General features: G+C 40.0%; 1 protein-coding gene across 9 annotated transcripts in view; it reads left to right on the top strand.

Moving 5' to 3' along the window:
* EYA1 (EYA transcriptional coactivator and phosphatase 1) overlaps window positions 1-23779 on the top strand; it is a 356518-nt gene that overhangs the window by 220155 nt on the left and 112584 nt on the right. For 5 of the 9 annotated variants that reach the window (XM_027582479.1, XM_027582545.2, XM_027582475.2 and 2 more), the window contains 3 exons: window positions 8385-8454; window positions 8777-8922; window positions 12566-12703. In XM_027582479.1, the coding sequence (XP_027438280.1) occupies window positions 8385-8454; window positions 8777-8922; window positions 12566-12703 (354 nt within the window). The remainder of the gene's footprint in view (window positions 1-8384; window positions 8455-8776; window positions 8923-12565; window positions 12704-23779) is intronic. The other 4 variants (XM_027582497.2, XM_027582535.1, XM_027582507.2 and 1 more) reach the window with 3 other exon arrangements.

Genomic DNA, 23779 nt, shown 5'->3' with positions numbered 1-23779 from the left:
CACATACTGAGAAAAGATAAGTTTTTTTTAAGTATCTCTAGATAATAGTATTGCTTCGCTATTCTTCCTGATGTTGAAAACCTGTGGTTTAAGGAATTCCTTGTTCTTAAGAAATATACATCGAAGTAATAGTTAAGGGACATCTTACCCGCAGTTCCAAAAAGAGTGAGCTATACATGTGTATACATATACAAATCTATAGGGAAAAAGAGACTAGAGAATAAAGCTAATATAATAAGATGTTAGCATTTAGAGAATTGTGGTAAAGGATATCTGGGAAGTTTTTCTACTATTTTTGCAACTTTTCCGCAGTGTCAAGTTATGTCAAAATAAAATCTAAATGAGGAACATCCGTGGATTTAGCCTACAGCAGTTTCAGTGGATGGTGCTTTACTTCCCCTCATGCCCACTTGCCCCTATGCCCCAGTTCTGTTGCCTCCAATACAGTTCCTAGCAGATACATGTGCTCATAAAGTGCCGTGAGGAAATGGGTGATTTAACTAACAAGGTGAGGAAGTGGAGACAGGGAGGAGAAAACCGTCTTTCAAGTACACAGGTGGTAAAAGGAGCAGAGAAGGTAGTCCATTAGAAAGCAGGAGATAGGGTTGAGGATGGCATTTAGAAGGTCAGGGTGGTTTTGGCTGCCAACACCAATTTTATAGAGGTAGGGGTTAAAGGTATAGATAAAATGGGGATAATCGATGCAGGGAGGTGCCTGCTGGGACAGCAATGGCTTAAATCCTGAACAGAAGTGGATCGCCTTAGAAAAGGAATAACTTCCCTACAGAAACATCGGGAACGATGGACTGGGAATGAATGCAGATGAGTTTGAAGTGAAGGAGGAGTCAGTATGTTAAGGGAATTCCTGCCTGATTCCTCTGCTCAAACCCTCCAGTAGCTCCCGCGTATCTCTGAGTAAATGCTGAGTCCTTACAGTAGCCACAAGCCCCATCAGACCTATTGCCTCCTTCCCACTATTCCTTCAACATCCTGGACAGGCTGCCAGTCCGGACCTTTGCAGTGGCAGTCCCTCTGCCTGGGGCACCTCTCTGTATACCTGCCTGACTCCCTCACCACCTTCTAGTCTGGGCTCTCATCTCCCTTCTCTGCGAGGCACCCCCCACCTCCACCCCGACCATCCTACTTAGTGTTGCAAAACTCTCACTGTAGGGTTCGAGGCTCTCTGACATGCTAAATGCAACCCTCCCTGCCCCCAATAACACAGCCTTTTGCAAACTGTATCATTTACTTGTGTATTAGGTTTATTATTGGTGTTTTACCCCCACCAAAATGTAAGCTTGTGATGGCAGAGATTTGTCTTGTTTTGTTAATTTGTTTCCTCGACACCTGAAAGAGTATCTGGTGCTTATTAGGCACTTAGATATTTACTGGGTGGATGGATGGATGGATAGATGGATGGATGGATGAAGGTTTCTACCATTTCCTCTGAAGTGACTCAAAGTGAGGATAGTGATAGGCTTATGAGCTGGAAGAGATGGAGAAGATTGAAATAGATGTCACGAGGAATTGGGAAGCCTGAGGCCGCTTGGAATATAAAGGAAGGTTGACAGTAGAGCCAGAGAAACAAAGGTAGAACTATGAATGTGGAGCCTTTATCATAGAGCAATTTTTGTCTACAAGGGTTTTGCTGCCCAGGTCAAAAGGTATTTATCTTGATCCAGGGTTAAGGATTTTCCAGGTCAGGCATGGAAGAATATGGAAGTAAGAGAATTGAGGGTATCAGTAAGAAGAGTTTAAAAAAAAAATGATTCATGTATCCTCCTGGGAGAAGTATTTTAAAAAAGGTAAGGAATAACAAATTGAGAGAAGGTAAGGATGTCAGGGGTCCTGCATCTATGATAAAGTTGGAGAACAGATTAGATGGGAATAAGGGAAAGAAAATTCTGACAGGAGAGGATGTTCTTCCCTTAATCTCAAAACTTAGTGATGCCTCTATCATATGCTTCTGTGGTTAGTCCTCCATACTTCCCTTCCTCAGCCTTCATCACTACTTTTAAAATTACTTTTCATTGTCTTTCTTCCTGCTAAACCATAGCGCTATGAGAACAGAGATTTTGTTTGGCTTGTTCACACTTACAGTTCTGGTGGCCATCATGGATTTGAGCACATGGATGCTGGTCAGTAAATGTTTGTTAAGTAAACAAATGAATTGGTTGATGCTGTTGTGGTGCAAGACTATGGAATGGGGGGAAAGAACGGTCCACAATGCGGTCTTGAGCTTGGTGGTTGGAGTAGAAGGCCAGAGTGGAGGCCTAGATAGAAGGAGAGAAGTGATGGACCCATAACCCAAGATAACATTGAGATTTGTTAGGGGGCACAGTTAAATACTAAAGGTTTTGATAAATGCAAGACAGTGTTTAGAAGGCGGGTCATTCATGAGAGTGTTAAAGAATTGTCATAAACCTTAGAGAAGGAAGGGTTTTATGGGAGAGAAAAAAACAAAGCAACAACAATTTTGAAGAAGCAGAAATGGGGTTATGTTTTTCAGGTGTCTGTAATATCTGGAATCTGAGATCATGAGTAGGCTCTACTTGAAAAAGATATGCAGGAGAAGCAGGGTCCTTGGAAAAAGGCTTAGCTGAAGGTGGAACAATAGTTCGGTGAGGGGACTGAAGCTATGGGCGATCTTATTTTCCATAGATTGATTCTCCATGTTGCATAGTGGAGAGAGATAGAGTGAGCTGGGGAGTCAGGTGCGGGTATAGGAAACACAAAGCTTTTCCCTTAATTCTTTTGTTCCTTCTTTCTTTCTGTCTTCCTTGAGTAAAGATGCAAAAGCCGTGGCCTGCTGGAGTAGCTGTGAACAGGACTTAGGGCTTATAAGGGAAAGAGAAAGCAGTCTCCAAGCATTTGACTCCAAAATGGTCTTCACCTCTGGTCACTACTCTGCTTCTGCATGATGGCTTAAAAATTCACATCCCAACCATTTTGGGTGTCTTGATGAAACAGACAGCAAGAATAAAGAGGAAACAGAGCCTTTCTGACATTGGTAGTAACTGTCTCCACCTCTGTCCTTCAAGGAATCTGAGCATCTTAAAGCCTTAAGGAGGCAGTGAGGCTCCTTCTTTTCCAGGAAAATCACCAGGTATCCTGGTATGGGGAGACTGGAGGAAAGCAGTTGATTTTCAAAGGCATGTTGCTGAATTGAAAATTACAAGGCTGTTTATTATGTTCTTAAAATTTAATTATGTTCTGCCCGTTTATCGTTTACCAATGAAAAGTAATATTTTAATGATCTAAATGTTAAGAATAATTGGGGTTGAAAATAATATTTTTAGGGATTTCACAATGTCTTTTCCTTCTGTTTCTTCCATTTCCACAAAGCCTAAATTTGTTATTAATTTGTTACAGGAAGTGCCAGTTGATAATATTGATCATACAATGTTGATGTCTGGTGGTATTTGAAAATTGGAAATAGGAACAGGAATGCTTCTAGAGGAGAAAAAAAATATTGTGTATGACAAATAGGACTTCTGTCTTTTAATTGTTCCTAAAAAGATGTAACTTTTGGGGTCTGACTCATCATTCAACAATTCTGTATAGAGCTCCTACTCTATGTGAGGCAGTGTTCTAGGCAGTGGGAATACAGCAGCAATGAAGTAGATCAGGTCCCTGCCCTCATGGAGCTTTCATTCTGTGGGACAGAAGATAATAAAGAGGTAAGTGGTAGTGTAAGTAACTAGGCTACCAAAAAAGTGAAAGCAGATCAAATAATGTAGTGAAGAGTGGATGGAGGTCTCTTGTAGAGGGAAGGCCTCTCTGAGGGGTGAGCATACAAGCAGAGATCTCAGTGAAGTGAGGGAATAAGTTTGGGTTTATGTATGTATGTATTTTTAAGTTTGGGTTCATTTAAATGTAATAGGATAATGGGGCTTGGAGTTGGGGGCAGTGGTGACATGATCTGTATTTTTTTTAAGAGGTCACCATTTGTTGTGTGGAAGACGCTTTATGGGAGAAGAGTGGAGAGGAGGATAAATAGAAACAGGGAGACCAGTGTTGCCCTGGCTCAGAAAAGAGAAGACTGTGTTGAGAAGAGCCCCTGAGGCAGGACTGAATGTGTAAGGATTCCATTAGGAGAAAAGAGTAGAGAAGAGTGGGAAGGAGGCAAGGTCGGGGTGGGAGGGGGTGGGTTGTCCCGACTGCCATCCTCTGGTGGCCACCACGTTGGTGATTGGAACAGAGGGGTAAGTGAGAGCAGTGAGTTGTCAGGTAGAGGACATATTCTGAAGGGAGAGCTGGCTGAATTTATGAGAAAATGGAAAGAGAAGAGTTAAAACTTTTAGGCTTTTGACCTGCTTGTCCAACAGAGTGATGTTGATAATCACGAGATGGGAGCAGTGAACTGAGAACCTGCTCTTTTGGGGATTTCTATTGACCTTCTCAGTAGATTCTCAAGCTTGGGTCCTCCCCTCCCTCCCTACTACAAGATTTGGGGAACTTCTTTAACTTCTATGTTAGCAATAAGAGAAAGAATGGAATAATAGGAAACAAATGTGCTAAAACAGAGAGGTATTAGTTGCCCATATGTTCCCAAGGCTCTGGCATATGTAATTTGGAGTTTACTAATGGTAAAATAACCGTTTTATTTACCTTGATGAATGATGAATGATCTGGGAGCGTCCTTTTTGGCTTTAGGTTATTCTGGTCTCATGAAATGAAAATTAATCTGAATTCCTAAATTATTGCTTAAAAAGTTAAAGGTGTTTAGGCAATTAGGAGGAGAAGTACTTGAGGTATGAGCTGGAAGATTTTTGACTTTAGGCCACACAAAATTGTAGAGATTTGGATTTAGGGAAATCCCAAAAGATATGGCTTATTATATGGCATTATATATTTGATCATTTTAGGGGCACATAGTTAGGTAATTAGTAGCAAGATATTTGGGCAGCATCATGGGTTCTTACTCACATATATTTTATAAAGAATACTATTCATTCCCAATTATATTGCCGAAGAGCTAAATCAGGTTTATTATATATGTTTACATAGGACTTAAAATAATTTAACCACCCTTCATATCATCAGGGGTTAAAAAAAAAATCTCCTTTGCTTATGACCTAAATCTCACATTGTAATTAAACAAATATTGTTTATTGATTACTTACCACACACATAAAGGAGAGCAAGAGGTCCTGGGCCCCAGAAGCTCCTGGTTAGCAGAGGAAACTAACACCTATACACTACACATGCTAACTATAATGCAGTGTGGTTAAGTGCTACATTGCCAATGTTTACAACACTCCAAGAAAGTACAGAGAAGGAAGACATTATCCTAAAGAGAAAATGATGTTTTAGTCCCAGTGGAGGAGTAAGTGTTTGTCAAGCAGGGGAAAGGCGGCCTCACAAGGCAGAGGGCCTGGTATGAAGAGCCGCTGAGCCAAACATGAAAATGTATGGCATGTATGGGCAATCCTCGAGTCCAGGGAGTCTACAGATTACTAAACCCAGGGGAGGGTAGATGCTTACATCCCTTTGTGTACTCTGCCAAGAAATTTGGAATTTTTCCTAGGGATAATGTGAGCACAGTTGAGAGATGGTAAGCTGAAGAATGGACATGAAGTTTCTAAGAAAGATCACTTTGGTGGCCATGGATGTAGTGTGCAGTGGCCATGGATGACGGGTGGCGTACAGGGAACGTGGCTGAGACTAATGAGAACCTGAGCCAGGTCAGGGGCTTGGGGATGGAGGATGAGGGACAGCTCAACAGGCAATATCTGGATTTGGGATGGGGGACTCGAGACTCATGAAAATGGGGGGTGGAGGGAAGGAGATGAGTTTGAGGGTTTTTCTAGAGTCTGTGTAGGAGGTCGGGAGCTAGTATGTTTTGAGGGAAAGAGTCGGGCAGACATGGGTTCAAATACCAGCTTTACCATTTGATTGCTTGGACGTGTTACTTAATTTTTATGCCCCATAGGTAAATGGGAACAAAGAATCCTGCTTTTAAGTATTTTGCTGGACAGATGGTGATGCTGTCCATTGAGTAGAATTAAAAATACAGAAGGAAGGGCAAATTTGGGGGCAAAGATAGTGGGAATCTGGAGAGCTGAGCTGATGAACGCTACACATTGTGCTATTCACTTTGTCAACGATTCCCTTTAGTCCTCAAACCATCCTGGGAGGTGTAGGTAGTATTATTGCCATCATACAGGGGAACGTAGCAAGGTTTAGAGGGATCAGGTAACTTGACCAAGACAACACAGGAGCTGGAACTTTAGTGTCAGCCGAAATTAAATTCTGATTCCAGAACCTGTGCTTAATTACCACACTGGGCAGCCTCCCAGATCTATGTGTATACACCTATGCTACGCATATAATCTTAAAGCTTCACGGAACTCACCTTACCCTGTGTAATAACCTTGATATATGCTATTCTGTTATTCTGTTTGTTTGTAAAAAAACAAAACAAAACAAAATTGCTGGGTGTAACCTGCGCAGTTGAGTTTATGATGTTTTCATGGGTCCTGACTCACAATTTGAAAAACCCAGGGATAGAGGTGGAAAAGCATAAAAGGGATTTCTACGGCTTCCATCATCGGGTTGCACTGGGTTTTTGTTCTTGTTTCATTTTTTTTTTTAACTTATTTTTAACTGTGATTTTCCAGGGAAGGTATTACTCCTCCAGCTACTCTGCTGGATAAATCTCTTTTGCCCTTGGCCTCTTTGCAGGCTTAGCAGAGGGGAGTAGGAAAGGTTGTCATCACGGATGACCTGGGCAAGTGGCAGGCCTGTTGTCCAAGTATTCTCTCACTAATCCTTTCCTCCTATAAACTGCAATATTCACCTAATCCCCTCATGGCTGTTTGTGTGTCGGCCTCCCCACATGCGACAGACAGAACTTGTCTATGCATGTTTGCATCTGTGGCATCTTGCTCAGTGCCTGGAACAGAGCAGTGACTCAACATGTGCCCGCAGATGGGGGGACACCAGCTGAGTTGGCCTGCCTTCGCTTCAATGTGGACCCTGGTTCTGCCAAACCGAGAGCCACGTGGTAGAAGTCTGGCAGCTTGCGTGCAAGAGTAGTACTCATCTAGACCTACTCTCCTGTCGCTGGGTTAGGCCTGCTTGCTTTACAAGGAGAGGATTATTCATAGATTAAGATTCTGGTCCAACTCTACCACTCTTCTCCCAAACACAAACAGAAAATTACATTTGAGAAGTATAAATATACTGATGTGACATCATGAAAGATGTATACAACTTTGAGTGCATGGAACCTGATAGAAGGATTTTAATACACAGTATAGTTAATGAGTAATAGAGCCTCTGAACACCAGGATTATTAGTGGAAGAAGAAAATAAACATATTACATCTCATAATTGTACCCAAAGAATATGCATCTTAGCTAGGTAGAGGATAGGAAGAGTCTGTGGGCCGGGGGGGGGGGGGGGGCGGAATGTGTGTGTGTGTGTGTGTACATATGGTGTCCTTTTATATATATTTTACATATATTTATATGTAATACATAGAAACACATATAGCTGTGTGTATACATAAATATATAAACATAAACGTGTAATATACACATAAAAGAGATAGTCCCTATTTATAATAAATAAATTTTAATGTCTTCACAAAAATGGATTTTTGCTCTAGTTCAGAATGAGTGTAAAAGAATGTTTGATAGACTTCAGTGCATTTTCTGAGACCTACTGAATAAAGTCTGTGATTAAAGAGATGAAATTCTGCTTGAATGCTTGAATAACATCTTTAAACAAAAAAACTTTTTTACAGAATTAACTGAAATTGAGCACATTTAACTGAAAGGCACAGGAACACTGCCTCTGCGCAAGAAAAAACAGGCTTAGCTCGCAACTTGAGAAATTTAAGAGAGCTATAGGAATGCATTTTTACTAAAAAAAATGTTGCTAAATCAATGCAGGCAAATGAGGCTCGGCCCTATTTGTACTCACCTGAGAGCAGATTAGCAGGGGTTTGGGGGGGTGGGGAGGGATTTCTCTGTAATCCAGTCTCAGGTGTGTGTGTTCTGAGCACACACAATAGGCCAAGTGACCTTTTCGGGTCCTGCCCAGCCCTGCAAACTCACCCTCCCTCCGCCTCTTTGAGCAGGTCCTTCAAACAGTAGCCAGGACACCTTGTACTCGTGTACTGCTGCTGACAGGTATTTCAGATGACGGTGACTACTTTGAGTTAATTTAAAATTCAAATCATTTAATCAGTTCCCATAGGTCATTCAATATATTTTAACTTTCTCTTAGCTTGAGCATATGAAAGTGTCGATTTTTTCAGGCCAAATAGGGTGAACATCTGCAATTTCATATGGTCTTCCTGTAGTTCAAAAATAGATCGAAGCTGTAGACATATTTTGTATTTTGCTATGATTATTGTACATTTTTTTTTCCAGCAATTGGGAGCAGTAGCTTCAGCCCAAGACCAACTCACCAGTTCTCCCCACCACAGATTTATCCTTCCAAGTAAGATGTATTTTCTCTTAATAAATGACTTTTCTTAGTAGCCTTTTACCTTATTTCAAGTCATGTTTTGTGCCCACGTGTTACGTCTTAATTTAAACTAAAGTGCATTTCCTAGAGACTTCAGTGTGTTTACACAAATCTATTTTGAGCGTCACCTAGAAGAGGTACTGAAGTATTTCAGTACTTTGTATAATTAGATTAGAAAGTTATACTTTAAGAGACAGTCTTTAACTGCAATTTGTGATATGGTTGTTAATCAGTTACCTTGCATGTTTCCATCTAATGCATGGGCTTTCTATTTTCTGTCATTTCTGACAAATAGCAGACCATACCCACATATTCTCCCTACCCCTTCCTCACAAACTATGGCTGCATATGGGCAAACACAGTTTACCACAGGAATGCAACAAGCTACAGCGTACGCCACATACCCACAGCCGGGACAGCCATACGGAATTTCCTCGTACGGTGAGTAATCCTGTTACCTCAGTCGTGGGATCAGATGGGCAGTCCTGTGTGTGTGTGCACGTTTCACAGGAGTGGTACCTAAAGACTGTCACCTTGGGCCACTTTAGAAAGTGTTAACCACCTTCTGTGTCTAAGTTCTTCATACGCTTGTTTTTACATGAGCCCTATAAGAAGTGGTGGCTACTTATCTTGAGGTCAGCAGTGGCAAATAGATCGCATGGTTCATATGCCCTCTTGCTCTCATTTTTTTCCATTTATAGCTCAGCTTTTAATTTGTCACTTGAGCACTTGGTTCTTGAATCCAAAGTATTTTGGTGCATATTTGTGATAAAACTTCAGTGAACGGAGTCTTTGGGGGTAAAGATTCATTTCCTATTTATCAGATGCCTACCTATGATTAGGGAAGTACAAACAGAATTCAACAAGCCCTTGCTCTGAACTTGAGGGTGTACTTTCAAGTACTTTCAAGTACTACTTGAAAGTAGTACTACTTTGAAAGTAGTACTACTTTCAAATTTCAACAGGATCAGCCATTAGGAAAAGTGATCTATATATCACAGTTTGGGCTGCACTTTAAAGAGGCAAAGCAGGAAACATTGAAAGCTCACATCCTTATTTGTTCCTTCCCACCTGGAGATTATCTTTATCTTGGTGTAATTTAACCCAATTGTTAAAGGGTCAATACCTGTAAGTTAAAAATAAATCCAGCAAAACCCCAAAGTTTAATTTTAAGAAATCTTAGAATTTCAAGATACCTTTTCTTCAGTTGAATTGCAATTATAATTTTAAGCAAATTGCACTTTGAATAGAAAGAATATGAATTAACATTCCCTTAAAAAAAAAAATCAAGTGATCAAGAAAAAGTACATGGGAGTTTGGGGGAAAGGAGTGGTAGAATAAGTAATTCTGTGTTTATAGCCGTATATTGAAAGAAATAAGCATTTAAACATTTCATTAATAATCGAAAAGTAAATTACTTTATTCCTTTTTATTCTCTAGCTCTACCCCAAACCAAATGAACTATATATAAATTTCTTAGAAAATATATGTAAATTAAAATATAAATTATATATGATTTCACCCTTTATAGTTTCACTGCAAAACTTTCCAGAACCAAATGTTATCTAGCTAGGTATTTTTAAGCCAGGTTTTAGAAACAGCCATAAAACGGACTTCCTAGAATTCTCTTTCATTTCCGTAACTTTTACTCAAGATTTTTGAAAATAATATTAGATGTAGATCAAATTTATCTGCAATTTACTTTAAACAATTCTTGTGCTGAAAGAGAGAAAAGGATCTCTGATTTGAATTGCATACCTTCAACTCTATAATGTGAGTTGAGGGGGTCCCCAATTTATATTCTCAAAATGGATCGGTAAGCTGATTATTTGACGTGTAAATGTATCTTCCCGGCCTGAACAATACTAAACTACTGTAGCCTTACCAGGGCTGCCCAAGGAAGCTGCCATTCATGTCACTGCCTCGGCTGCCACGCACGCACACCTCTCTTGTTCTTTCTTCTCCCCATGGAGTCATGGTAGGGCCTTTGCCCCTTTCTTGCCTGCCATCTAGGATGGTTCCAGTTCTGAACCATTAGTGGATGTCCCTATTGTCTGCAATAATTGTTCCAGGAGAGGAAGATGAGCAGAGGTTCTCAGATTCCAATCACAACTTGTAGAGTGAGGAAGGGCATTTTAATGTGATAAGTCAGGAGATGGTAAGAGCCTGGCACTTTGGTCAAGGGCTTTGGCCTCAGGGCTGCCTGTGCTTGTAAATCTCCTGGGAATGATTCTGAGTCCTTATTAGTTTCCCCAATCTCTTTCTTCTCTTCCTGGGCCTTGAGTACAGAGAGATGCTCCCAGCACTTCTGGCCAGTAATTCTAGTTTTCTTGGGCCAGTGCATTGAAAAATAGGACCACCTTCTCCCCTCTGCTTGCTTGTGATGGAAGAACACATATATTAGGGTTTTTAACGGCTGACAGTCAAGGTCCAGATGGTCTAAGAAGACTCTCTCCAAGGATTTGTGCCCCCTGACTTTTTACTTAGACCCTGTAAGAAAAGATAGGCAAATCTTTTCATGGTGTGAAAAATAGATCAGTGGGAAAGAAGAACTCGTCCTAGTCTCTGGATCTGCGTGGAGCTCAACGATAAGATGAGTTCGCAAGCTTGTGGGTGGAAGCCCTCGAAAAAGGTGCAGATGAGGGTGTTTTCTGCCTCTTCTTGCTCTTCCTTATTTGTTTTTAGCACAAAGATTGGACCTCCAGGCTAATACCAGAGGTGGTACAAGCAAAGACTGGAAGCAGATTAATAGTCTCAAATGGAGAGAGAGAGGAGGGGAAATCCCTGTTGGTGACAAGGAAAGAAAGGGAGTTTCTAGAGCCATCAAACCACCTGCTTTGGACAGGTGTTCTTCCAGGGACCATTTATAAATATGGGTTATTCATTGGTTTGGGATTGCCTGTACAGGGAAAAAGATCACATTAAAAAAAAAAAAAGTTAAGGTTATGTTAAGACTTAAATGTTAAGGTCATTATGAGGCTATTTAGAGATACTCCAGGAATTACTGTAGGCTCTCTCGGCCAAGAGTCAGATTCTTCCACTGCCTTAGGAAAGTTACCTAACTTCATTCTACTGATGAAATTCCCCTAAAATGGAAATAAACAGTGAGACTACTGTGATCCCAAAGATATCATTTATCTTAAGTGCAAAGTAAAATTATTCAAACATGTGAATTCGCTTGGCAGAAATTTTTCTGTCTTCTGTGGAAATTAAGGACAGTTGTGAACTTTCATGACTGTCTTTAATTATAATCCAGTGCTGAGCCCTACACAACATTACTGCCAAACCCAAGTTCTGCAATTCGGATGTCAGCCTGGCGCTTCGGGAAGTAGTTGGGGGACATAAACACATTATTTTTATATTATCATGATGAGAAAGAAAGTGTACTTTAGGCTACGCTTAATAAAATTGGGATAAATACTTGAAACTACAAGGGACAAAAAGGGAACTACTGGTCAGCTTCACTTGTTTATAATATTCTCCTTTCTTTGTGCTTACTTTCCGGTAGGATCTGGGTATTTGGGAGAAGGTTTTCCCCTGGGTTGCTTATTTCTGTGCCCAATATTGCTTCCTCTGACTTCAGAATGAGTCGTGTGCTAACATCAGTTTTGGGCAGAAAGAGTAAGGAAAAAAACAGGAGAAAAATGCTGTGAGGCTAGAGACTAATCTCTTTCTAGAAAAGAGAATTTTGACACTGATCAACATAGTGACTTTTAGAATAATCTAGTTAAAGTTTAATTATGGCCATCTCTTGACTATAAAGGAGATGCTCTTTTAACCTCTTATAAAACAAGACTACATTTAGAAATGATAGGAGTTAAACGTTATAGAAAATGTAAATGAGAAAAACAGGAAAGGACAATGTGAATAGTCGCTCAAATCTGTAATACTCCTGTTTTGTTTTTGTTTTTGTTTTTGTTTTAATTGAAGTTCTAGTTTAGGGTATTCCACTCTAGGCTTGTATACCCTTGATTACTGAGATGGTATTGGGAAGCATTTGTGCCTGAAGAGTTGTGGGAGTGTTTTTGTGTATTGACCAGCTTTGGAGATGGACAGATAGATAAGCTATCACTAACTGATTTAGGTGCATTGTGGGCAGGCATCAAGACTGAAGGTGGATTGTCACAGTCTCAGTCACCTGGACAGACGGGATTTCTCAGCTATGGCACAAGCTTCGGTACCCCTCAGCCCGGACAGGCACCATACAGCTACCAGATGCAAGGTCTGTATACATTCTCTTTTCAGTAATCATGATGGGGTCGGATAGTGACTTTCTAGAGTAGAACCCAGTGTTCGGTGTAAGTAGTAGATGGGGGTGGAAAAAGGACTGGGCTTAGAGGCAAGATAGCCTGGTTCTGGTTTGGCTCTTCACTTATTCTCTGGGCCTCAATTTCCATATTTATGAGATCAAGGGGTTAGACTGAAGCCTCTCTGAAGTTCTTTTCAAAAAGCTCTAAAATTCTCTGTGAAGTTGAAGTTTTCTGCTTTTGCCTCTGTCCATTAAAAAAGCAATGACCAACCCACGGTGAATGACATGAGAGGCTGGAGAGCGGAGATGTGCTCAAACCGCAGGCACTTGGGGTGGCCAGCGAAACTTCTGGAAAAGGCTTTTGTCTTCGTTGTCATTATCATAGCTCTACAAGTAGGGTGTGTGAGAGGCATTAACTAAATGACCTACCAGTGTCCAAGAGATCAAATTGACAACCACTCCGTGCATCTTCGAGATACTCCTTCTAAGAACCCGTTCCTGGCTCTGGTTTTGAAACTGTAGACAAATCAATAATGTAAACGCAAGTCAGATGGAAGAAGAGCTGAAAGTTGAACATTGTCCATACTGTTTTCAGGAATACATAGGCATGAGTGTGATTAGCAGACCATTATCATGCAAGTGTGCCTGTAAAATACCTGAAAGTGGGTCTCCTAATTCAAATATTCTCCTACTAGCTTGTTTTTACTACAAATCCTTTCAATCACAATGGACCTCTTACTAGCTCCAGTAGTTGAATTAAATCTCTTATCACTACTTTTTGACTGAAGGCATTCTTTTTGTATTTTTACCTTTTTAATATCTTTTATCTTATTCTTCGTTACATTAAAATAGTTGTTTATTGCAGGTAAATTAGAAAATAAAGAGAATAAAAAATAATTAAAGATCTCATATGTATATTATTACTTTGATATATGTTCTAGATAGGCAGTATGGGACCATATTGTATAATATAGTATTGCAACCTGTTATTTGCAGTAACAATAGATTGTAAATACATTGTAAACATCTTTTCACATCAATAAATTCCATTCTACAGCATCATTTTAATGACTGTGTAGTTTCATAGGCATATCTTATTTAACTAATCTCCCTTTTATTAGACATCCAAAGCAATACCATGAATATTTTACGTGCATTCTTAAATTATTTCCTTTGAATGAATTTGTGTGAATTGCTAAGTAAACTGTTTTAAACTCTTTTAAGGATTTGTTATATATTTACACAAGGAAGGGCTACATATTAGCACGTACACATTGGATAATACCTTTTTAAAAAGTGTCATTTTAGTTGGTACAAGATTTTATTGTTTTCATATACATTTTTTAATTGACGATAAATCTTTTCATGGCAGTATTCATCTTTGTCTTATTTCTTTTATTAAGATTCTTAAACTTTTGTAATATTTTATAGATAAATTTCCAGCTTATCATTTTTAAGTGTTTTTTTTTTTTTCTGTTCAGTAAACTAAAATTTTATGGGACCAGATCCATTAATCTTTTCATACTTGGTTTTGCCTTAGGTATAAAAATACCTGAATTTATGGGGGCATTGGGTTGGCTCGATTGGTTAGGCATCCAGCTCTTGATTTTGGCTTGGGTCATGATCTCAGGGTGGTGAGATCGAGCCCCGCATCTCGCTGTGTGCTAGGCATGGAGCCTGCTTAAGATTCTCTCTCTCACCCTCTGCCCCTCACCCCATCCCTCTCTTGCATTCTCTCTCTTAAAGAAAACCTGAATTATAAAGTTTTGATATATGTGGTGGCTATAAAATAAAAACCATCTTACAACAGGTAGTATGTATTATTAGAAGGATGTTACTGTATGCCTGATTCCAGAACTTTAAAGCTGCCTTAGGAAAGAATTATGTCTCTGCATGTGCTGAATATCAGTTGAGTAAAGGAATAAAAAGGAAAAGTGATGAAAAGCCTTTATTAATGAATTTAATAGTCCTAAGCCCTAGTAATGAAACAAATTGTAAGACAAACAAGGTCTGTTTGCTGGTAGAACTTTCATTTATGAAGGGCAGAGTCTCCTGAGAGCTATGAGAGAAATACATAGGGCACCATGGTAGGTCCTATTCTCTACTGAGCATCCAGGTCTCCTTGAGGAGAAGGTCCTTGGGTCCTGAAGGTGAGAAGGAAACAGGTGAAGCACCTGAGAGTGAGAGCTACCTCAGTGTGTGGGGTTCCTGGGCCCAAGCCCATCTGCAGCCTCTTGGCTACCTATCCATAATGAGTGAAGTACAGAAATTTCAAGTTAAGTGTTTAGAAACTTATAGAGTAGGTCAATAGTAAATCTCATGTTGGTTAAATCAAATAATAATTTTAAGAAATGGGACTTATACTCTCTTTTTTCATCCCCTTCTTTTGTAACACATTACTATTTTATTTTGCTAAATTGTCAGTCCTGGAGGGATTAGGGGGGAAAACTCGTCTTGTATCTCAGAGAGTTTGAGAAGTAATGTACTTGAAAGTTATTTTTATTCTTTCTCTCCTCCCAGACTGAAAGCTTATGCGGCAGAAACAGTCCCTAAGGGGACTAACCAGCTATCAGAGTATAAGCATAGTGTTAGAATAGAGGGAAGTACGGAAATGGAGGAGGAGAAAAGACAGTTTGGAGGAGGAAAAACTGTCTATTTTAAAAAAGAAATAAGGACACATGCAGCACGAAATATAGCATTGCTTCTCTACCCGTAGGTATCATTGCATCTGGGCATATTGGATATTGCATTAAAACTTTTTTGTGTTTTTGTGCAGCCTTTGGTTGGATGGCCTTTCCAGTGGGATTTCAGAATCCATTTTCCATGCCTGAGATATTATTTTATATGGGTATTTCTATAATGGCACTTGACTCAATTTTAGATTATTAGATATAAAATGACTTCCACAGATCAAGCCAGATAATTTTATGCTATTAACTTGAAACATGCTGGTGTGATGATGGATAATGATATATAATATGTTATAAACTCCTTATGGCCAGATTTGGATAACTAAGTTCTGATTAATATGTATTTCATAAATATCAAGTGCGTTATGAAAAATGCCTCACTATTATTAAATGATTTTGTATAGCCAGTTGTGGGAGTCTATTGGCCTTTTAGTATCTTCTCAATATATCTTGTTTTAATATAAAAATTTCTATAATGTCTTAAACTATTTTCAAAATTCTCCCAATTCTTTTATCCTTAATGAATAACAGTGATTTTTGCTTATGTCAGTCTCATCTTAGACCTATTAAAATTTCTTAGAATCCCGGATGATGCTGTATGTATTTTAGTGATTTGGGAGTGTTTTACCTAGCTTTTTTTCCCCCCAAGACCTTTTCACCTTTAAAATGTAAGGTACAATAATTAGTTATTCAGATATTTAGCTACTAGAATTTCATAACAGGAGAAGAAATATTCTAGTAACCCAGATGACTCAAACTGAAATGTGGTATGTGTGCTTACTGTGTTGTGCTGATTTAAAGAAAATTTGCGGTGGTCCCCTCTTTGATTCTGTCCAACGTAGTAGAGCTAGATGAACAGCCCAGTGAACTCCTGCTCTCTGGTTAACGGTGTAGGTTCTAGAGTCAGACTGCCTGTTGAACAGCCCTGCTGTTGCTGTCTGTGGGCCTTCAGCCCAGCCCTTGACTTCTCCACACCCGCATTTCCTCACCTCGCAGGTGGGGATGTTGTCTACTCCCATAGTGGCAGGGTGAGATGTAATTGAGATCTGACTCTGACCAACATAGTAGGGACTGCAGTGACTATTTTCATTGTCACTGCTCTCATTGGGGTGGTGATGTGATTACTATTATTTATTATTGTTATTATTGTCCAGCTTTTTCAAGCAGTTCCAAATTAGGAAGCATTATCTAAATGCTCCCGTTCCCCAGGAGGAAACAAACAGAATATATAAATTTAATATAGACATAGTATACTAAAAATATGTATATGTGCGTATATACACATATATATCATATGTATATTATATATAGATATATATCCAACAAAGAGAACTCCAAGACCCCAGTAAACAAATAAGCATAGCAAAAAAGAAAAAAAAAATTCAGATCTAATGTCCTGGCGAAAAGAAAAATCACTATCAACAAAAGTCAGGCTATTTGTACAAGAGACAAAAACCGGGGGGAGAGACTGGAAGAAACAACCAGGAACGTGAAGAAGAAACCCGGAAGAGAGAAGACGCTGTGTCGGCAAGAGTGGTGACGGACATTGGAAAGCGAAAGCAGTGGGACGCACAGCAGATGGGCTAACAAAGACAGGAGCTCAGGTCTGCAGAGGTGGGAGAGGAGGAGGCATCGAGCAAGTGCCTGTGGCTGTCAGTAATCCTTCCATCATCTCTTTACTGGGAGCAAGAAGAATGAGTAGAAAAAGGAGAGGCAGCAGCAGTAAACAGTGAATTTTTTATTCAGAAATCAAGATTAAGGGGGCGCCTGGGTGGCGCAGTGGGTTAAGTATCTGCCTTCAGCTCAGGTCATGATCCCAAGGTCTTGGGATCGAGCCCCACATTGGGCTCCTTCGTCAACGGGGAGTCTGCTTCTCCCTCTCGCTCTGCCTGCCGCTCCCCCTGCTTCTGCTCTCTCTCTCTCTCTCTCTGTCAAATAAATAAAATCTTAAAAAAAAAAAAAAGCAAGATTAGGGAAGAAGATCGGACCATGACAAACTATGCTACCCAGAGATGGAAAACTCTAGTGCCCATACACCAAAATAGCAGTTAACGTTTATTCAGCAATGATTAATGCCAACAACTATTCTAATTATTTTACACTCGTTGTCTCAATCCTTCTGAAAACCCCAAACAATGACTTTAAAGGATAAACATCTGAAAATGCCAAAGGATGCATCAAAATGGAGAATGGTTCAGAACTGTCAGGCCCTCCTCTGTTGTAATCCAACTAAATTATAGCACCAGTAGGGGGGCCTTTTAGAGAAAACTACAAAAAAACCAAAATGTAGTTGCTTATAGTATGTATATTCCAAAGGACAGACTTAACTCTTTAAGTAACTGAGCGAGACATTGCATTATACAACTAGGTATATAAATGGTCAAAAATATCAGCTTCAGAAAAAAAAATTGTTCAGATAATTCTTTTTTTTTTTTAAGATTTTATTTGTCAGAGAGAGAGAGAGAGCACGAGCGGCAGGGCGGGGGGTGGGGGAGCAGGCAGAGGGAGAGGGAGAGGCAGGCTCCCTGTGGAGCAAGGAGCCCGAGGCGGGACTCGATCCCAGGACCCTGGGGTCATGACCTGAGCCAAAGACAGACACGTAACTGACTGAGCCACCCAGGCATCCCTAGATGATTCATTTCTGAGCACTGTTTGTACTTTTAACACTTTCATGGTACTTAAGGAACAGATTTATTTGGTAATATGTGGGTGTGTGCCACTCCAAACCTTGTGAACTAGGTCATATTTGTTCCCCATGTTTGGTCCAGGTGATCCTTCTGGATCCTTCCAGCTTCAGCATTCAGCACTTCTGTCATGGTAGGCTTCTGTGGATCCTGCACATGCCAGATTTTAAGCCAAACAAGGATTGAATTTTTGTTTCATATGCACCGATACTAATAGCCCATGCAGTAAAACCTCATGGATTGGGAAATGTGGTTGCCTTCACTTTTGCTGCAAGATCGCTAGAAAATTCTATTTCTCTTTTCCATGTCTCTTTTGTACCTCCAGCGAAAGATTAGAAACTTAAGTTTAACTGAGGAAAACAAAATGTTGCTGTTTGTAGACAACTGTAGGGTTCACCCTGAGGAAGTGAAATCCTTGTTTTTAGTTTGATACCTTCCTGCTCTCAGGATTAGCCTCTGTTTCTGGAAGACGCTTTGGAATAGCGTGAGGAGGTTTTCCATCATGCACCTTTGACAAACTCTGTGTAAATGAGTTAGCTGAATGGGTGCATATGGATGGACATAGGGTGCCTGGAGACTTTGGGTCAATGATGCAGGTGGTGTAGGGAACGTTCTCAATGCTGCTGGCCAGTCAGAGGGCACTGATAGGGTGAAGTGGGGATGTTGTGTGTGTGCATGTGTGTGTTGGGGGGTGGGGTGTGAGTATGTATAAGTAAGTATGTGTCCATGTAAACATCTCCAAGGGGAAAATTCTTCAGCCTTTGGCTTACTGACCAATTTCACAGAATATCCGCCCAGTTGGTTATAAACTAGTTTTATTCACCTTTTATGTATAAGAAGCAACTGACCTGAAATCAAACTGCTATATTTTTTTAAATGCACATCCCAGAGCTATTGCTGGCAAACCCCTTCCTTTACCCCTGAATTCCATACGGTATAGGCTCATAGTTCTATCTACTGCCGAAAGGAAGAAGCTGTGTTCGTGATTTTGAGGGTGAGTCACAAACAGAAGATGACAGTTTGTTGGGCAGTTTATTTAAGGTAAGGAAGTGTAAACCCTTTCATACACAAAAAAAACTAAAATCAGATTGGGTCAATTAACTGAACCTCAGCTTTGAGGAAAACCCAGGGTTCCATAATAACTTAGTCCTGTTGATTCTAGATGGTTACAAGTAGTGATCACCTTTACTCCTATTTTCATCTCTGGTATCAGTTGTAGAATATGCAAATGTCTGTTAAATGTGGAAAGGTCAATGCCACAAAGAAGGTTAGAGATTAAGATTCGTAAGGACCCTAGCTCGCTTCATTTGGAGAAGTGAATTTGGAATTTAGCATAATAAAGATCTTGGTTAGTTTATGATCATGGTTTGTTCAAAGCAATCTTCCCTTGTGCTCATACTCATCGGAGGAGCTGGTTGGGGACATCACAGAATGGGGGTGGGGGTATACAGTGCTTCCCTGAGTGTTTTGTTGCCCCTGAATAGTAGTTGTGGTGAGGAACATTCCTATCATTCTGCACCAGGAAGGTGTCAGGATTGGCCATGATAGATAGGAGGGGCTACACAGATACACACGCCCGAAAACCAGAGGGCTCTGGAAACTTCGCTTTGTTTATTTTCTTTAGGCTTTATTGCTCTCACTTAGAGAAGAAAATAACACAAAATCTGACTCCCTCTTTGTATATTATGTTCATTCTGTTCAAGAGATCGGGGTTCAAACCAGTGAGGGAGACAAAGGGAGAGCAGGGGTTTATTAAAAGGTACGTGGCAGGCCGCACAACTCTGCAGCCTTCCACGCTGCCCTTATCTGGGGCTCATTATCCAGTGGAAATGATCTAATAATAACCTAATGAGGGAAACCATCCTTATTTCCTTTGTTCTGTCCGTCCAGGGCTTTTCAAACATATAGCTGAAGTGCTTCCGTGTACGAGTAATTTAGAAGCTCAAAATTGCTTAGCAAAATGTACTTCGAAAGTTTTTCATTATCCATAGAAATGGCATTTTTCAAGAGGAAAAATAGCAAACTCCAAACTGCATGGTTTTAAGAAACCTTTCTCAGAATCTGCTATGATAAAGCATTTGAGATTTGTACTTTCTGACATGAAGTGACACGATAAAGTTAGAATTGCAGAATCGCTCTTGCAGCTAGCCCTGATGTTCAGAATTTCCCTTTAATTTCTTTGCCAGTCTACTCACACTGATATTTTAGTTCATGGCCTTTTTGCGTTCTAGGACTTTTTTATGCTTAAGCTAATTTTTTAAAGTAATATTCCATTTCAGCTCTTTTGGCATCTTATGTTATTTCAACTAAGGGGTATTGAAAATTGTACCAAATTTTGTGGAAATCCAGCTGTCGCAATAAGTAATCAGTGATCAGTACCAAATTTGTTTTTTATAGGAATTGTTAAAAGTATATAGAACTAGATCAAGAAAGGTAAACGTAAAGGCTTTACAGTTCTTATTACCTAAGTTAAAAATGCTCTTTGGAATAAAAAAACTATTACCGGGATGAAAAGGAAAGCTTGGTTACTGAAAAGCCTTCTTGTAAGAAAGGGGGAAAACTTTGGTTTTAAATAACCCATCTGGCCTTCAGAGGCTTGTCCCTGGGGAGTTATGCTAACTTCTGCCACATAGATCGCGCCCGATGATGGACATAGCCCATGGCAAAGAGGCCAGGGAAGGAAAGCAAATGGACTTCTGTGAAAATACACGAGGGACAAATAGCATCCTGCTTGCCGAGTAAGTGCTAGGAAACACTCTCAAACATGGGAAGTACAGACAGGCCCCAGCAGGTTCCAGCATTCTTAGGTTGGCTGGGATTCTGGTTTTTAATGCGAGTCCTTGTTCTCTGTGAAGTAGACCTTTGACCTACACGTTACCCTTTTCTTTTCCTAAGTGTTTTGAAGTTATAGCTGGGCAGTATTCTCCAGGTTAAAGCACATACAAAACTTTGATTTGATATTTTAAATTATGGAGTTTATCAATATAAACTGCATTCTTAATAGGGGTTTATTAATCAAGGTTCTGAGAGGTTGGCTTATTTTTAAACTACAGTTGCTTAGCACCTACGGAACAGGGTGGCCCACACAGGGCCTTCTAGCAAGACTGTTTCTTGTTTGTTACGGTTCACAAGACCACCACCCCTTCTCTGTAGGAACCCCTGACAGTGACAAGAGGAAAGCAAAATCTTTGTGATCCGTGGTCTGTGGGCAGCTTTATATAATTTGCTTTTAAAATTACTTGCTAGCCTTCAAGAGAGTTATAAGGAAGAAGTCTTTTAGAAATGAGATGGTTTGATTGCAAATGTATTCGTTAAATTTTTCAGGTGCCTTTGTCTCTGCTGTCTGCAATGTATGTGTAACCAAAAATTAAGACCACTTTCCAGAATATACAATTCACTTTCAGTGTCACTGAATCAGAAAATCGAAACCGTGGGTTTGGCAGGGTAGAGGGGAAAACAGTGACCTGGAAGTGAAGACGGTGGTCATTCCCTAACTGAGAGTCCTTGTGCAAGAGAGAAAGCAGCATCCATCCAACTCCTTGGAAAAGGAGAAGGATCCCTGCTTCAGCTACCTTAGGAACTGATGGTGGAAATAACCAGAAACAATGGGGGTGGAAATACCAAAATATAAATGGACTGTAAAAACATAGAATCTTATTGCATTCTGAATATGAAGTTTCTCAAATGCAAGCAAGACTCTTAATTTCATTAACATACCCACAGTATGCCGATATCTGAGTTCACAGTAGCCTCTTAGGAGGCCTGTATCTGTGTGGTAAGGTCAGTGTTCTGTTAGGATACCCATGTGGTATGTATATGGATGTGACATCCTTGTACCATCTCTGGGATCCAATGGTACTAAATGTCTAAAACCAGTGAGATTTTATGAACTTAAAATCCATGATGCTTAATAAATTTAAAATCTTATTTGATCATTAAAAAAAAAAAAAAGGGTACCTGGGTGGCTTAGTTGGTTAAGCGGCTGCTGTTGGCTCGGGTCGTAATCCTGGGGTCCTGGGATCGAGCCCCACATCGGGCTCCCTGCTCAGCGGGGAGTTTGCTTCTCCCTCTACGCACCCCCCAACTCATGCTCTCTCTCGTGCTCTCTCTCAAATAAATAGAATTTTAAAATAAATTTTAAACATCTTATTTAAAACTCTGATAGATTTTCTTTTTGGAGGTTTAGAAATATTTTAAATTCTTCCAGAAGGGTGCTTATTCAAGCCTGCATTTAATTTTCTTTAATTTAAATCTAAAGTAGTGCCTGTAATCTAGTGTTTAAAGATAAGCCTTTATACACCATCTAGTTTAAAAAAAAAACAGTAAAGTGTATGTTCTCTAGATAAAATCTGAGAAATAAGCTGTTATTAATTTGTTTTTCCTTTCCCTCTTTTTTTTTCACTGCTGAACAAATAAGGAAGTTGAGACATGTTTTTCTCTTGTAATGTCTATTGGCTTTCAAGTTTTCCTTCCAAACCGCCCATAATTACCACTACCATCACCAAAAAGAAAAAAAGAAGTTATTAAAAGTCTTCCTCCTTACCTGATTCTTTAGGACAGGTATATTATTACCGGATCCTTTTGTCACTTAACCACACTGGACTAAAATTCTTAAGCACCAGTTCTGTCTCTCACATGAGCCTAGATGAAACCCTTCAAAGGCATGAATCAGCCATGGCTTATCCATCTCCACATGAGGCAGGCAGGATAAATACATCACAGGAATCTAAGGAACATAGGGTGGAAGCAAGACTAATGAAGAGGCAAATTCCATGGCTTCTGTTAGTAAGCTGGGATTCCCAGAAAGTGAAATCTGTGCAGAGAGGAATAGTCAGGGAAAGCTTATTGGAAAGCTAGGACTTGAACCAGGCCTTGAAGGATGAGAAATGGGGACTGTTAGAAGGAAGCATGAATGCGTCTGACGTGTTTCCAGGATCCCAGGGATCGCATCCTGAATTAATACAGCAGGCTGTGGATGAGGGAGCCTAGGCATCATCCACCCCAAACTCTCCTCCCCAAACCCCATGTCCCTTCCTCAGGCCCAGTTATATGCACATACATGTCCTTGCACGTATGACAGCTTCCCCCCACCCCCTCTACCCTTTAACATTTCCTGTGCCACAATATGCTCTCATATTGGCATGTTGAACCGTCAGATTCTTGGGTTTTTCAGTTAAAGAATGCCACCGTCTTTTCCTGAACTGTTAATCTTTTCTTAAATGATCAAGAAACTTCTCTCACGTACCTTTCATCTCTCCCCTTACTTTTCTAAGAACCTTTCACTCTCTGATCTCCTCCTTTGGGCAGTTTTCCCTCACTGCATGCAAGGAACACACTACTTGTGTTTTTTGTTTTTTTTTCTTTTGTATTTGTTTGTTTTGGGTTTTCTTTGTGCAGTTTTATTTTCCTTCCCAAACTAACTAACCAGGTATTTTCATTCACTTGATCAGCTTTGTCTCTTAGAGGTGTTCTGAAAGGAAAATTTTTTTCAGTGTTCTTCTCTTTTCTCCTCCCCACCAAAAAAAAAGAAGTATTGCTATGATTTTTCACAACAGCAAACTATTTAAATAAGATTTTTGTCTTAACAACTGGGTAGGAAGTTTCCTCCACCGCCACCCCACTTGGAGCATAAGTGAATTCCAAACTATACCAAGAATAGTACCGTGCATTATGGG

The sequence above is a fragment of the Zalophus californianus genome, chromosome 4, assembly GCF_009762305.2.
Source record: "Zalophus californianus isolate mZalCal1 chromosome 4, mZalCal1.pri.v2, whole genome shotgun sequence".
Taxonomy (NCBI): Eukaryota; Metazoa; Chordata; class Mammalia; order Carnivora; family Otariidae; genus Zalophus; species Zalophus californianus.
This window is presented reverse-complemented; position numbering and strand designations above follow the sequence as displayed.